General features: G+C 41.5%; 1 protein-coding gene across 1 annotated transcript in view; it reads left to right on the forward strand.

The window, feature by feature from the left end:
- SPON1 (spondin 1) overlaps positions 1–17277 on the forward strand; it is a 213579-nt gene that overhangs the window by 17000 nt on the left and 179302 nt on the right. The window contains exon 2 of the mRNA XM_075837782.1: positions 6708–6814. Within this exon, the coding sequence (XP_075693897.1) occupies positions 6708–6814 (107 nt within the window). The remainder of the gene's footprint in view (positions 1–6707; positions 6815–17277) is intronic.

The following is a 17277-nucleotide window of genomic DNA, read 5'->3' on the forward strand; positions in this document are numbered from 1 at the left end:
TAACTTCAGTCCTTATTAGGACATATGAAGATAAAAGAGCCTCTTAATTGTTCCCCCCCTCTATGAACAAGGACAGTGAACGCCTACAAAAATCAGCTCATGTTTTAGAGGACCGGCCTCTTTCGACATTACGTAGACAGCCTTTTTTATTTGGTGTTTTTTGCAGTGGAAATGATCAGTCAGCAGAGCACCTATCCCAGCAGTCATATCATCAAATTGATGATTGTCCAAAAAGGGCCACCAATCTAAAGTGCAGGTTCACTTTAAAGAGTTTTGTGAAGTAGTAGCTGGTAAACCTAAAACTACATCATATATCGTTTCTTTAGGTTTTGAGCTTTGTTTGTTTCCTGCAGAAATGAGAAAATGTTAAATGAGTTTGATTGCTGTACAGCTTTCTGTTTTTGTAGTCTGGACCGCCCCTCACAACTGTTAGAAGTAAAAAAAAAAACAGTTAAATAAAAGAAGTCAGGAAGGGGGCGGTCCAGACTACACAGGCAAACTGATGTGCATCAACCAATTGATATTTTCTATTATTTTATTTCAGAGGGTATTGCATAGACAAAAAAAAGCTCAAAAGCCAGGGATGAAGCTAGATTTTCATTCACCCGGAGCCAAGAATATGTTTGGTGCTACAAATTACTGTGTACTGATCAGTGCATACATGGATCTGTAGTTCAGCAGCTCAATAATTACCCTGCCCTGCTCCAGCACTGCCTCTGCAGGGTGGTGGCTCTTCTCTTTTCCACCATGCATAGTGAGGGCTGGATTATAGGGAGGGCAAAATTGGCAATTGGCCAGGGACCTCCACCGCCCAGTTTCTTCCAGTTCTTCAAAAAAATGTTTACTAATACAGTATACTGTTTATTACTAAGGGTCGGAGCTCTGTTTTTGTTTTATTGCCATAGGGAGAAGGTGATAAGCAGCTGAGAGATAGCTCCGGCTTCTCTTATCCATTTAGGATTATGCATGTGAAAATCCAACGGGCCGAACCTTGTTTTCCCCTACACAGTCATCGAAGGACCGTGGGTCTGCTCGCATACGTTTTTGATTGAATGATCAAATATTCATGTGCAGCTTTAGTCAGCCAAGTGTTATATGGCTCCGGTCCTGGGATGGGGGGCCCCACCACATATTTTTCCTTAATGGTCCTTTTACACTGGGTGATTATCGGGCAGACAAGCTTTCATTGAACACTTGTTGCCTATAATTGCGCTGTGTAAACAGTGTAGCGATCAGCAGATGAACGAGCAAACTCTCAATCATCTGCTGATCATATCTGTTTAAAAAAGTAAAATATTATCCTTGTGTAAACCTTGAGCCGTGCTGCCAACATGATAATAACGTATGGGGACGAGTGATCGGAGTAACGACCGCTCGCCCCATCCATATCTCCGTGTGACAGGAGCAAACGAGCGCCGATCAACGATGTCTCGTTGATCGGCGCTCGCTGCATCGGCTTCTACCAACCTTGATCTGCCCCTGTATATTACTAAAACTTTATTACTAACTCTAGCTGTGGATGCCAGTGGTGTCCCCCTACACCCAGTCTAGGGGAAAATGCCCCACCAGGTCCCCTTCCCCCCTCTACACCCTTGCATAGACTTTAGAAAGTATATTAAAAATATTTAGATTTTTTTAGTTTTTCCTACAATTTAACTAGAAATTTTATAAATGAATTTGCCTTGATTCAAAATGACTTTCGTATATACTGAAGGTGTTATGTTGTGTTTTGAGAGTCAAATACTGCTCCATGCCTCTTGAGGAGAAACAGCAAAAAGATTCTTCGGACAATAACATTGTTGTCATATTCAATGGAAGCAATACAAACTAGATCAACAAAATCATTGTGACAACTTAGAAGGATAAAATAGTTTAGCTATCCGCAGGATCAATGCTATCCGCAGAATACTTAATGGAGTCTTCGTGAAATAAACTAATTTAGTCATAGCTAGAATATTTGATGTGCGCTACTAGAATGAAACCTCCACATTTAACCCTAAGACCCCCAGTAAGAAAAACAATCTAAACAAGAGATTGCTTTGTGCTCGGCAATAAGTTATTGTTCAGCTAGAGAGTGCTTGATAATTGGAGGTTTGTGGTCTGTGCGATCCTTTTTGTGATACTTTTTGGTGATCTCCGTGTTATCGTCCCTCGGAGTGCTGTCAAGATGGAAAGAGCTCTGTAAATTATATACTGCTTCCATACACCTGGCGTCTTTATATAGCAAGTGTAGAGATAAATTAAGGTTCATTATAATGCAGGGAGCTTGAATCATTGTCGTGTGTTTTGTTGCAGTAAATTCGCAGTCAGTTTTTGTTTTTGACATTTTTAGCTTATTCCTGCATAGATTGTCTATTTCATAAGAAAAGGACATTTTTATAGAAAATGGGGCCTGACGCAACAAGCAAAGTATGGCTCGCCATTTTTAGACGACTTTTCTGGTTATTTCAAAAGCTGCATATATAAGTTAAAGCATGCAATGCATAAATAATACCTCCATACAGTATCCAAATAAAACTACCATTCAGTGTCCAAATAATACCATCATACAATGCCTAGACAATGAAACTTGTACTCTGCCGACTACTGTAACTGATGGCGGAGAGGAATGTTTTTCTGCTCCTCTATTAGGTTGCTCGTGCGGGTCCCAGTCCTTGAGGACCTCTAGGACACGGAGGCCCAGGGCAGTTGTCCAGTTTGTGACCTCCTATAACCGATCTATCCTCTAAGGGATCATACACACCGCAATGCCATGTGTACAGACCCGGTCCGGCAGCACTTGAAGTGTTTTTGGGTCTGAATTACAAGACCTATAGCCACTTTGTTTGCTGACGTAAAATGCTTCCACGAGGCACCGCATTTTCCCTCCGAAGCAATAACTATCTAATACAGAATGCACATTTTTTTACATGGATTCAGTAAAAATTGTGTCAAATTAGTGGTACAGTATGGGACTACAACAGGCTATTGGCACCGCATTTGGGATCCATGTAATACGAAACCTGAATACAACCGTGTGCATGAGGCCTAATTTCCCTACGTAAGGCACATGACAATGCCTACGGGTTGGGCCGGTTTAATTCGATGAGATTTTAAATACTGGGAAGAATCCATTTTAGTATTCAAGTTGTTTCTTAACTAAGCATAGACCTACATTGTTCTCCACTACAGGTTATATGTACTGTATACAGCTAATTCCATTTTTAAAGGTAAATGCTATCTAAGGTACATTTGCGTTATGCTCTATAAACAAAGTAGAAAAATAAATCTGGGTTCCTATAGCGCCCCATGGGGGGCAAAGCAGGAAAAGGCAGCTAATTCTTAAAGCGGTTGTATGAGGCTAGGGAAAAATGTCCTTTTGTTCCACAAACAGCATCACTCTTGTCCATGGGATGTATCTTATATTGACTTGAATGGAGCTGGGCTGCAATACCAGAGACAGACCACGGAAAAGAGTGGCGCTGTTTCTAGAAATATAATACTTTTAATATAACCTGTAGCTGTTATTGTTGTAGAACTTTAAAGCACTATGAGTGTATGCCTACAACATGCGATTCTTGGACTTTGTTCTTAACATGAGGCATCTTGAAGATACAGGGACCTTTTCATTCTCCTCTCATACAGGATATGCTTATCAATGCCTTCAAAAATTCCCCTATATCCCAATTTAATAACGTAAGGGTCTGCTGGAGAATTGCAAGAGTTTCAAAGCCTTTTGGTTTTGGGAACAAGCAAAGGAAAAATATCTACTCACATCCAGATACTGAGGACCACAATTATATAGTGTAGTTTGATTCTGCAGTCAATCTGCCTTCCACCCATCCCTTACTTTTTTAGCCGACCAAATGTACATTACTAAAAAATAGGGGACAGATGGAAGGGAGGGTAACTAAGGGACCAGACTACAGAGGGTTTGTTTGTAGTCTGTTTCCATGGAGACACTTATGTTTGCATAAGAACTGTAAACCTGGCACGGTAGTAGATTTTTGAGTTTAAGACTCTTTGCAAAGTTGCTTATTAGAAATTATCATCAACAACCTACTTAAAAAAGTGTGTTAACATCTTACTCACACGGCATCACAGAATTATTTTTGAGGTTGTCATTTTTACTGGTTTTTGGACGGAAGACATTTGTTTAGTAGATTTTTTTTCTAGCCATCTGGATCAAAATGCATCCGATAATACTTTGTGTACACATAACATTAAATAATCCACAGTGGTAGCCAAGATGCTAGATCACCCGTTACTGTTTAACTGGAATTAATGTTTATTTAAGTGGTAGTAACGGTTCTGTAGGACGTTGTGTGATGAACCGTAAATTATGTGAGCGCTGACAAACCATCGCCCATTAAGCAGAGTTGCTGAGCTCATTTTGGATCGTACGCTATAGGGATTTTATTTTGCACAGGGGTAAATTCTATCCTTAGGAAAACTAGAAACGGAGCTTCAGTCGTGTTGCTTGGATGACTTTTTTGAAGGCTTCTGTTTTGAGAAGGCTGAATGTTGCCTGAATGAATTGCTGTTCTTACAAAGTTACACTTCACAGGTCCTCCTCCTCATTTACTTATAATTCACTTTTATAGGTCTCTGCCAAATTTGACAGGACTGTCCAAAAAATTCACTCACAAGCCTCAGTGGGACTTGAGCATACACACAATCTAAGCCAGTTTTATAGGAAGTCTCATCATCAAGCACCATCTCAACCTTGTTGGACTAATGCCTCATACCACTAGTATCAGGTGGACTGGAGCATACACACAATCTATGGGTCCTCTTACACGGCCCAACGTGGGCCGTGTAAACGAGCGCCGATCAAAGAGCCTGCTCATTGATTGGCACTCGTTTGCTCACTTCACAAGGAGCTATGTATGGGGACGATCGCTCGTTACTACGATCGCTCGTCCCCATACATTTCCACTATGTTGGCAACACATCTCCCTGGGAATTGTGATGCCATAAACGATGCAATCAGCCGATGAACGAGCCTATTCATCGGCTAATCATTGCCCTGTTTACACAGGCCAATGATCGGGAACGAGCATTCTGTGAACCCACATTTGCCCGATAATTGGCCCGTGTAAAAGTTCACATGTGGGGTAAATACTACGGATTTTAGTTGCCGAAAATCCGCAGCATAATACATTGAGCAGCAAAGTGAATGAGATTTGAACAAATCTCATCCACACGCAGTGTAAATGATGAGTGGAAAAAACGCTCAGAAATTGACCTCCAGTGCGGTTTTTTAATCCGCAGCATGTCAATTGTATTTGCGTAATCGCTGCTTTTTTTGTTGCAGGTTTTCCCCATTGAATTCAATGGGGAGTTAAAACCTGCAAGAAATAACAGATGTTGCGATTTTTGCAGCGGAAAAGCTGCGATTCTCCCACCAAAGATCTTATACTTACCCAGAATTCTGTGCTTCTTCATCAAGGCCAGCCTCCTGGAATGACGTTTCATCCCATGTGATTACTGCAGCTAATCAAAAGCAGCGGTCACATGGGATAAAACATCATCCCAGTATGCCGGGCTGCAGGATGGCAGAGGGACGCGTCGCCATGGCTACGTAAGTATGAAACTTTATTTTTATGCTCAGTTTTACGCAGCGGACATTCCGGCTAAAAAGCTGCACCACAATTTGCTGTGGTTTTTCGGTCGGAATTCCCTGCTGCACCCAGAGCGGATAGGCTGTGTGCTTTCATGCAGAGTATCCGCCCTGTGTGAACATAGCCCTATAGGAAGCCTCAAAATCATCAAAAGCCTAATATCACTAGTATCAGGTGGACTTCAGCATACACGCAATCTAAGCCAGTTTTATAGGAATCCTCATCATCATCATCATCATCAACCATCATTTCAACCTTGTTGGACTAAAGCCTCAAGGCCCCATAACATCGGCCAATTTTGGCCGGTGCAATAAGTGCTGATCAATAAGACATCGTTGATCGGCGCTCCTTTGTTCCTGTCACAAGGAGCTATGTATGGGGACGAGCGGTCGTTACTACGATCGCTCGTCCCCATACATTATTATGATATCGGCAGCGCGTCTCCCTGTTTACACAGGGAGATGTGCTGCCGTCAACGATAACATTTTACCTTGTTAAAACGATGCGATCAGCAAATGAGCGTTTGCCCGATAATTGCCCAGTTTAAAACCCCCTTCATACCACTAGTATCAGTCAGACTTGAACAAGCACACAATCTAGGGACTAGCCCCCTCCCTCACGCCCCCTCATTGATTGCTGTACAGAAACGGTGGAATAGATGTGGGAGGCGGCTGTCAATCACAACCATCCTCTAGCGGGTGATCGTGTGGGCACAATTTCTGATCCCCACATGATCACCATCACGTACATGTACGTCAGGACATGGGAAGGGGTTGAAGATGGACCTTTGGATCCTTCGAATAGGCCCGCTGGATCTCAGCAATGAAATCCATGAATTTTTGCACATATTCTTATCTTCACTAGACAGATTGGTTGAGATTTATCAATAGTGTCGTATGGGGCAAATCGATAAAGCAGGAGTAAAAAGTGTAAAAACAAAAACACAAATTTTGAGCTGGCCTCGTACTTTATGTTTTTTATGCAATGTATGATACAATGGTGGCCCATTTTGCTTAGTAAATCACCGTCATATGCTTTGTAATACTTTGTGTTATACACTATATTGTATAGGTATTTTCTCAATGCATTTTCTTTATCTTTCAGTAACACTTGCTGCTGCTACTCCTGCATACTTTAGAGGATTTACTCTCATTGCACTGAAGGAAGGTAAAGATGGAGAAAAAGAAGAGGATCATGCCGGGTCTTTTCAGGTAAGAAGTTCCTGTTGTCATCAATGTCTTGACAGTCAGTGCTCGTCCTATTTCCAGTCAATCATAAGTGCCTCGGCTACACTGCAAGATGCACTTTACATTTTTATGCCCAGCTTCAATTCAGTGGAAGAAAATATTAAATGAGAGATTGTTAGGTTGCAGTAAAGTCTTATCTTTCCCCTGGCGCTTGACGCTGTTTCGGGGCATTTGACTGGCACTATGACATTATTTGGGATAGCATTACTTATTTTAAGCCTTTTTATATATTTTAATGCTAGAATATATACCGTATGGAAGTAATGTTCATATTTTTTTTATATTTTTTGTAGTATCAACAACAAGATGATTGTTCATAAACTAAAACTACCAGATATGCAATTTTTTTATTAGCTTCTTTACATTTCTTTCGGTACTAAAGCCTGAAGAATCTATGAAAAAATAAAAAACAAATGCTTAAAGTGAATTTTTTTTCAGAAGTGATATATGATACTCATTTTACTCTCAACTAAATTAGCTTGGGTAATAGACTTGATTCTGAAAAAACGATAAAGTTCATTGTCCCCTTTGGAAAATGTGCCAGCACTGGAGCCAAACTGTCCTAGTTGAAAACGGGTGAAGATTGTCCTACTGAGTTGGTCCATGATTTCCCTCAGAATAATCCATTATTCATAGAATTTGATCCCATTTCAATCAGTGGCATACATAAAAGAGAGAGGGCCCCATAGCAATGACTGTTCTCGGTTTTGCCACCCAGGACAGAAGGCTCCAATCCACCTTGAACCATGACCTTTAGGCAAATTTCACACTCCTGTGTTTGAAAGTAGTTCCTCTGGAGAGGAGAAAACTGAAAAGGTTCTCACCACTCGAGAGTAGCGAATTTCCCGAAATTTGTTTCGGGTCTGATTTGATCGAAGCGGACATCCGATTCAATTCAGTCCAAATCGCGAGTGCCCCGGTTGTCCTGAAAACTCGTGTCTGACTCTCTAATGTCTTCTATCCAACCAGTAGCATTTCTTGGTTAGGCTTTTTATAGTGGATATGTCATCCCCCTATACTCCTCATGATTGGCTGAGCTAGAAAGATGCATAACCGCCGTGCATTTTGGGAAGGCTGCTTGCAATACATTATGAGGAGGCGCTTCCGAGGTCATGTGATCCTTTTTCTAGCCTGTAAAATAATAGCCGGTGCTCACAGACGGCCACAATTTTGCCATGATCTGTGCTCTGTGAACCACAAAACTTTTGGATTTTGCCATATCCGAAACATTTGGGGAATTCGGACCCTTAAAGTTCAACCCCTGGCTTTATATGTAAAACATCAAAGTTCATTGACATGTACTGTAAGGAATATCAGATTTTAATAAGAAGTAAAGCACTTTAAGAAAAGGGTTGGGACCACTCTTGGGCTAATGAATAAGGGCCTGAAATTAGAAAATACAAGTGTATTTGTCCAATGCATCAGAAGAAAATGAAGAAAAATGTATATTTTCCATCATTGGGGACACAATTATAGTATGACGTCATAGACTCCACTGTGGCTAAGAACATGCTTTTGCGAGATTATCTAGACTTCTTCATTCTTCCGACTGGAACTATGTTTCACCACAAATAAACCACAAAACCATCTTCGGCGTGTTGTTTTAGAGATGGGAAGATATTGAAAGAATTCTTTGGCAGGATTAAGTTATTTTCAAAGAGAACTGTAATGGGAAAAGTAAAAGCTATAGTATTAAATGGAAAAGCCTCAAGCTACAGAACTTACTGGAAACACAAGGAAAATAAAAAATTTTTTCCATTTCCTAAAGCTCTCGGGAAACAATTGTAGATCGAGGAGGCAGAAAAAGTCATAAATATCCATCTTTGTCTAAATATTTTTATTAAAGAAATTTGCAATGACAATGTAAATCAATATAAAGAATGACTAAGAAGCATTGTCATGTCGGTGCGGTGTAGCTATTAAGCCTGCAGTGGGTCATCTTACAGTTCAGTTACATTTTAATTGGTAGTGCGGCAGCTCGAAGACTATAAGTGAACCTACTGAGCTAACAATAAAATCCCATGTGAGTTGGCTCTAGTCAAACTACTTTAAAGTAGGCCCATATATTCATACCCACCACCCTCCAATACAGACCACATTGTAACAATTAATGTTTTCTATTTTTCCCCATGAATTCTCTAACTTGCATCTGAGGTTATGTTCACACGCAGTGACCAAAAACATCTGAAAATACTGAGCTGTTTTCAGGCGAAAACAGCTCCTGATTTTCAGACTTTTTTTGTAGCAACTCTCGTTTTTCGCGGCGTATTTTACGGCCGTTATTGGAGCTGTTTTTCAATTGAGTCAATGAAAAACGGCTCCAAAAACGTCTCAAGAAGTGACATGCAATTATTTTTCGCTGCGTTTTTTTACGCGCCGTATTTTGACAGCGACGTGTAAAATTACACCTCGTGGGAACAGAACTCCGTAAAACCCATTGCAAGCAATGGGCAGATGTTTGTAGGCGTATTAGGGGCGTTTTTTCAGGCGTAATTTGAGGCGTAAAATGCCAGAATTACGTCTGAAAACACTGCATGTGAACATACCCTTAGAAGAGTATTGTCCAGATTTTGTCCACGATCTTGATTGTAGAAATCCCTGTCTACAGGCTGTAGCTCTGATAACTGTTACCTTGCCCACGTCCCAAGGCTGAGAAAAAAAGCACAGGAGAGGCTACCTGTGCAGCAGCCTGTGCAGCCGCATGCATGTCACAGGCACAGAAGAAACTCTAGCCCAGAAGGTGTGAAGTTGACTGATCAGAAATGGATGTACAGGATTTACAGGTGGGAGGCTGACAAGATTCATAGATAACAGCAAAAAAAAAGACAGGACAAAGCAGATTTATAGTTGCCTCTCAATTCTTTCCTAAATTTTTCCTATGCAATGGCCCAGACACATTCTGTCTGATATTTTATTGTTCAACAACCTACAAGAAACAGCACTGACATTAGACATCATGATTGCAGAAGAGAAAGGAAACTGTGATTTTTACTGGAGTTTCCCTTTATTCATTAGTTATCTAGCTTTGGAAACTTGTGCCGTCTTCACTTTTTAGCAGATAAAATCCAGACGTGCTGATGGTAGTTCTGTATAATTTAACCTCTGTAGGGTCCTAAAATGCAGTTATTGAATTCATAAGAGAGATGCATGCATATCGTGTCAAGCCAGAGATTGATGGATAGGCATATACACAAACACATATACAGAGATACACAAACACATATACAGAGATACACAAACACATATACAGAGATACACAAACATGTATACAGAGATACACAAACACATATACAGAGATACACAAACACATATACAGAGATACACAAACACATTTACAGAGATACACAAACACATATACAGAGATGCACAAAAACATATACAGAGATAAACAAATACATATATAGAGATACACAAACACATATACAGAGATACACAAACACATATTCAGAGATACACAAATACATATACAGAGATTCACAAACACATATACAGAGATACACAAACACGTATACAGAGATACACAAACATGTATACAGAGATACACAAACACATATACAGAGATACACAAACACATCTACAGAGATACACAAACACATATACAGAGATACACAAATACATATACAGAGATTCACAAACACATATACAGAAATACACAAACACATATATAGAGATACACAAATACATATACAGAGATACACAAACACATATACAGAGATACACAAACACGTATACAGAGATACACAAACTCATATACAGAGATACACAAACACAAATATAAACAACGTGTATACATGCATTCAATGTATAAACCTACACCCTGCCTTGACCCAAAGTGCATAGCAGTCCATGTGGGCCACACGGGTCTTTTGGACTACTTGTTGGGTATCATCACGCTACTGTATATCCTGCTTGCATATTTCCTCTAATGATAAAATGTCTATATTTGTGGTCAACCCTATCCTACAATTACCTCTCAATAGCAAACTATAATACCATGGTTCTTTGGCATAATTGTATGAACACAAATGTGCCGGAACCCAAGCTCCAAGGGCACAAAGGCTGGCAACACGACATTAACTCCCACAGAAGCAGAAATGTTTTCCGGGCTTTGTATACTGGCTTTTCATGCTCTGTATCTCACTGCAGTTGGAAACATGCAGAAGTGCTTTTCTTCTATACGCTCTTTAATAGGATTCTTATGGATTGAACAAATGAACTCGATGAGAAAATATGTTTGTTTAGTTGGCAGAATCCGGTGGTATTGCAAGGTGGGAGGCAATAGACAAATTGATTAATGGTTTAGTGAAATCACAGAAAAGCACAAAGGTGCAGAAAATACAATTTAATAACAAAAGTTCAAAACAATACAATTAGGTCACACTAATCCGGTGGCACAATGGAGGATTAATGGCAAAGTTGTAACCTCGGCAGTAAAAATACAGTCATTATTTCAGATGGATTGTAATACTGAAATACTGCAGAGGGAACCTGGGGGATGTTAAGTTGTGTATTGTGCTGAGCAGCAAAAAGGGAGGATTCTGAATTCCAAAACTAAAATGAGTCTATTATATGTCGTCCAATGGGACATCATGAGTTAAATTGAGTTATAGTTTAGCAGTAGCTTCCAAGTGTGCTCACAGCAATGTCAAATGACCATAGGGGGTTAAAGTCAAGTCAAGCTTGAACTTTTTGAGAAACAATTTTTTGGAACTGGTCATTGGTCAGTCATAGACACAGTGCTCCTAGTGTTTCATGCTGGAAAGCAACGTGTGACCTGTAGGCCTCATGTTTTTGTATTAATAGACCCAACTTTTCTCCATTAAATGGGTTGTGGAGGATTAGAAAAACTGCTGACTTGGTAAAAAAAAAAAAGTGCCACAGATGTTTAAAAGTTGTGTGTGCTAATGCAGCTCTGCCCCACTTAATTCAGAGGAGCTGCAGTACCAGGCACAACCTGTTTAGAGATGTGGCACTATTTCTGGAAGAAAGCAGTCAAGTATTTCCGAACATGTACAACCCATTTAAAATCAAACTTAGCTATTTAGCTTCAGAGCCATAATACAGCTAAATAGCATCAACCACTGTGTTGCGAGCAAATGTAGAATACCTAAAAACGGTGTATTGACGCTTGTCCATATGTAGCAAAGAATAGCTTCCTCTTGGGAGGACTCTTGGTCTTCATTTGAATGGGTATCATGTAATACCCCATTTCCCCTGTAGCGGCCACTGCAGTATAAATGTGCAGCCACCCTAGCGATCATGACTGATCACCAGGGGTCTCAGTTGCCAGCCCTGCAGTGATCATTTTATCACCACCAGGTCTTCATTTAGAGAAAACCTTGTGTAGATGAGACAATACCTTTAAGGGCGGGTTCACACATAGCGGAATTTCACTTAAATTCCGCTGCGGACACTCCGCAGCGTTAATCCGCAGCGGAGCCGTTTCTCCATTGACTTTCACTTTAATTTAGCAGTGTTCGTTTACACGATGCGTACAATTCCGCTGCGGAGCATAGGCTGCGGAGCGGAATTTGGTGTCCGCAGCATGCTCTGTCTGTTGCGGAGCAGTGGCGGACTCATGGCGGAATTTCTCCATTGACTTCAATGGAGATTCAAAGTTCCGCAATGAAGTCCGCAGCTGTCATGCACATGTCATGTGTGCTGCGGATGCGTCTTGCTTTTTTAACTTGACATTTCTTCATTCTGGCTGGACCTATGTATTTCTAGGTCTACAGCCAGACTGAGGAAGTCAATGGGGCTCCCGTAATGACGGGAGCGTTGCTAGGAGACGTCAGTAAATAGTCACTGTCCAGGGTGCTGAAAGAGTTAAGCGATCGGCAGTAACTGTTTCTGCACCCGGGACAGTGACTACCGATCTCAATATACATGTATCTGTAAAAAAATATATAAGTTCATACTTACCGAGAACTCCCTGGGTCTGTCTCCAGTCCGGCCTCCCAGGATGACGATTCAGTGTAAGTGACGGCTGCAGCCAATCACAGGCCAAGCACAGGCTGCAGCGGTCACATGGACTGGCGCGTCATCCAGGGAGGTCGGGCTGGATGCCGAAAGAGGGACGCGTCACCAAGACAACGGCCGGTAAGTATGAAAGTCGTTTACTTTCACTAGGGAAAGTGCTGTCCCTTCTCTCTATCCTGCACTGATAGGGAGAAGGGAAGCACTTTTCCCGCAGTCCGCAGCAGCTAGTCCGCATCAATGTACTGCACATTTTGTGCAGATCCGCAGCAGAATCTGCAACGCAGATTCTGTGCGGCATGGATGCGGACAGTTGCGGAGGAATTCCGCCATGTGTGGTCATGCCCTTAGAGAACAATACATTTACTTTCAGTCCCTTTGCAAAACCAAGCCTCTGCCAATTGACAAGCTCAACTTTGCTGCATTGACAAACTTAGCTCTACTATATCTGTACTTTTATATAATTTAGCAATAAAATTGCACTACCTGAATATATTTTTCATGGATGCCGGGAACTTGACACACTATATATCATAGACTTTTATGTACCCTGAACAGCTGGAGGATAACTCGATCATTAACATATATCTTGAGTTCTCATTAGATTCAATATTTCCATGTTACTAACAGTAACTCAAAGATAAAATTAATGTTTATCTTGCAAATGAGTATGTAAATTAAATTTGATGCCCGTTCCTTCATAATTTAATTTTGTCCATTGCAATCTTCCCATGTGTGTAGTGCACGTCCTATTCTTATCTGCTCTCACGGTCTGGTGCAATTCATCCTATGTCCCATTTAGTGTTGCATATATGATAATATAAGTGTGTTAGGGTATGTGCACACACACTAATTACGTCCGTAATTGACGGACGTAATTCGGCCGCAAGTAGTGGACCGAACACAGTGCAGGGAGCCGGCTCCTAGCATCATACTTATGTACGATGCTAGGAGTCCCTGCCTCTCCGTGGAACTACTGTCCCGTACTGAAAACATGATTACAGTACGGGACAGTTGTCCTGCAGAGAGGCAGGGACTCCTAGCATCGTATATAACTATGATGCTAGGAGCCCGGCTCCCTGCACTGTGTTCGGTCCGGGACTTGCGGCCGAAATACGTCCGTCAATTACGGACGTAATTAGTGTGTGTGCACATACCCTTAGGGGTCACTGTGCTTGCTCTTCCTCTGAATATTTCTAGGAACTGGTAAACATTCTTTACACGGTTTCTTTTGACCTTACACAAGTCATGATTTTTCCCAGAGAACATCTATGTAATATGGAAAATGTTATTCTTGTAACAGAAGAATATGCTCCAAGTTCTGTAAACTGTGTCTACCTCGTACATGACTAATGTTATTATAATGAGATACAGAGGTTGTAATCGCATCCTGACAAAGTTCACATTCTACAGCTCCACAAATGACGGAATATTGGAGTATTTCTTCAATGCACTTGCCCTATAATACCATTCTGGTCACATCTAAAATATACTGTGTGTTTAACAATAGAAGATAGTTATGTCTACTGAGTAGTGAGAAACCTAAAACTAAGAATAAATCTCCACCTTTTATCACCATGTCGTTTGTAGGTCCAACAATCTGTGCTAATTCATTTCTTAATATATCTTTAACGCCACCAGAGCTCCGTATTTCTGATACAGAGCTTTGAAGCCCTGTATATAGATAGAGTTACATGATAAATTCTGTCTGCCTGTAGCCACCACTAGGAGGAGCCTAGGAGCTTTTATCATACTGTCTATCGCAGAGTTAAAAGTATAGAGTGTATGCAGTGAGCTCCTACACTCCCTCTAGTGGTAGCCACAGGCAGACAGAATTTCATCATTTAATGCTATGACTATGCAGTGGATTTTGGTCTCTGTTACAGAAAATTGGAGTTCTGGTTGATATAAAAATATATTAAGAAATTAATAAGCAAAATGTCATGTCACATGATTGCATCATTTTTCTGAGTGATGCCCCCTTTTGCGCCAAATGATGTCCTCTTGTCTACGTCTGTCAATTAAATGACATCACTTCCTGTCTCAGTGACCCCAGTCTTGTTTGTCTCCTTACAGACATAACTATCGTTACGTCGAGCAGGTTGTGGACCCAATGGGCTACTCCACCGCTTTGGCTTAGTGCCAACTCTAAGGGCTTTATCTAAGTAGCCTCCCCAGTTCTCAACCTTTAACCCCTATGCAGGGATCTGGTCTTCGGTCCGGGGAGGCTACCAGGTCGCTGGAAGCTGTTAGCGGATTGCTGGACACTTTTGTATAGCAGATGACTGGACATAGGCAGACAGTTAACTGGATACTGGCTGACAACAAGCAGCAATAGCAGACTGGATACAGACTGGTAGCAGGTGACTAGCTGAAAACAGGCAGCAATAGCAGACTGGATACAGGCTGGTAAAGGATGACTGGATACTGGCTGACAACAGGCAGCAATAACAGACTAGATTCAGCTGCACACAGGAACCTTCGTAAGATAACACTAGGTTGTTCCAATATTGCTCAGGGACAAGGTGGATAGTGAAAGTGCCTTAAATAGTTCTGGGGGTAACAGCTATTGGTTGGGTGACTTTTGAATATTGTGTGCTGGCCCTTTAGGAGACGGTGGGACAGTGCGGCTGGCAGCGTAGGACAATAGAATACACTGACGACCTGGGAGAGAGGCAGGCCGCTGGAGGAGGTACAAGACCCGGCTGCGGGGACCATCGGTAGGACTACAACAATTGTGGTCACAGACAATAGTTCACATAGGGGCCTGGGATGGACCAGGGCAGGGAATCCACTTATGAAACCATAGGTAGTTATAGACGATGAAACCATGGAGACATATCAGTCTGCATAAGAGCTGTAGGCACAAAACAGGTTCTTTTTAAGACTATTTGCAAAGTTTTTTATTTTTATTTTTTCCTATTTTGATGCAGTGGAATAATAAAAAATAGTGTTGCAAAGGAGGACGTTCCCTTTAAATTAGGAATAAATGATCAAAATCAATTAATTCAGAACCACATTGAGAAGAGGTTGGTAATGTTCACCATGACTATAGAGGTCATCATATGGAAACTAAGTAAATGAAATCACATCGCATTGTCTGTTTAGCACCTAATTCATCCAGACCCACAATGTTTTCTCCCTCCGGCACACACAAAACATTTTGAAGCAGTGGGGTCAATATTTCGTTGGCAGAAAGTTGTCAGTGTCTGGGATTTAACGACAAGCTTGAACTTACACTGTAATTTATTTCAGCCGCAAACATCCTGAACCAGAACATGTCACAAGATGATCCCAACCCTGCAAATTGTGAAAACTTTGTTCATTCTAGAGAAAGATGACTGCAGTTAAAATAAAAAGTGTATTATATAGTGAATGGGGAGATTCTTCATACTCAAGAGGTTATTGCCATACATTTTCTGCGTTACAGATAATATCAGGGTGGAACTTTTTGGGTGGGTTAAGATAGGAGATGGGCCCTGGTGTCTGAGAGGGCACAAAGACCCTTCTGCCCATAAGAAGACACCAGTATTATAAATGGCACCTGGTATGTGGGGCCTCGTTCACATCTGCGTTGAAGGCCCCGTTAGGGGCATCAGTCGCAGATCCGGCTGAGAATACAGGAAACAACAGTGCAGCATGCTGTGCTATTGTTTCGGGTAAAAACAGGGATATCCCGACAGAACCCATTAAAGTCAAAGGGTTCCGTCGGCTGCCGGCTGTGTCCGTCGTGCAACAGACCCGGCAGTTCCGGTATTTCCGTTCTGCTCGTCTCATGGAGCAGAACAGCGGAAAGCGAATGCAGATCGGAACGAGGCCTAAAACCCAACTCCACGGCAGTAGTTTCTTGAGAAAATATCTTTGTTCATAAATAAGACATAATGTCCAAACCTTGGCAATCCGTCGCTTCCCACCGTCTGGCTCACTTCGATTGACAGGTTTCTCTCTTCCTATTTGCGTCTTAGAGTTACAATAAAGCTGATTATAATCATCAGACTGTCACTATGGGTTCTTTTATACATGCAGATTTACTGGCCGGCAAACGAGTGCCGACCGATGATTTACATGGAGAAATGATGGATATGTATGGGGATGACGATCATTTATACAATCGTTCGTTGTCATATATTTGCATCTTGTCCACAGCACATCTCCCTGTTTATACGGGGAGATGTACTGGAGACTACTGACCATTTTTTTTGGCCGCATAAATGATGCGATCAGCCAATGAACGAGCTAGTTCACCCGAGTACAGCCATTAGGCTGGGTTCACACGTGGCGGAATTTCACTTAAATTCCGCTGCGGACACTCCGCAGCGTTAATCCGCAGCGGAGCCGTTTGTCCATTGACTTACACTTTAATTTAGCAGTGTTCGTTTAGACGAGGCGTAAAATTCTGCTGCGGAGCATAGGCTGCGGAGCGGAATTTGGTGTCCGCAGCATGCTCTGTC

The sequence above is a fragment of the Rhinoderma darwinii genome, chromosome 9, assembly GCF_050947455.1.
Source record: "Rhinoderma darwinii isolate aRhiDar2 chromosome 9, aRhiDar2.hap1, whole genome shotgun sequence".
NCBI lineage: Eukaryota > Metazoa > Chordata > Amphibia > Anura > Rhinodermatidae > Rhinoderma > Rhinoderma darwinii.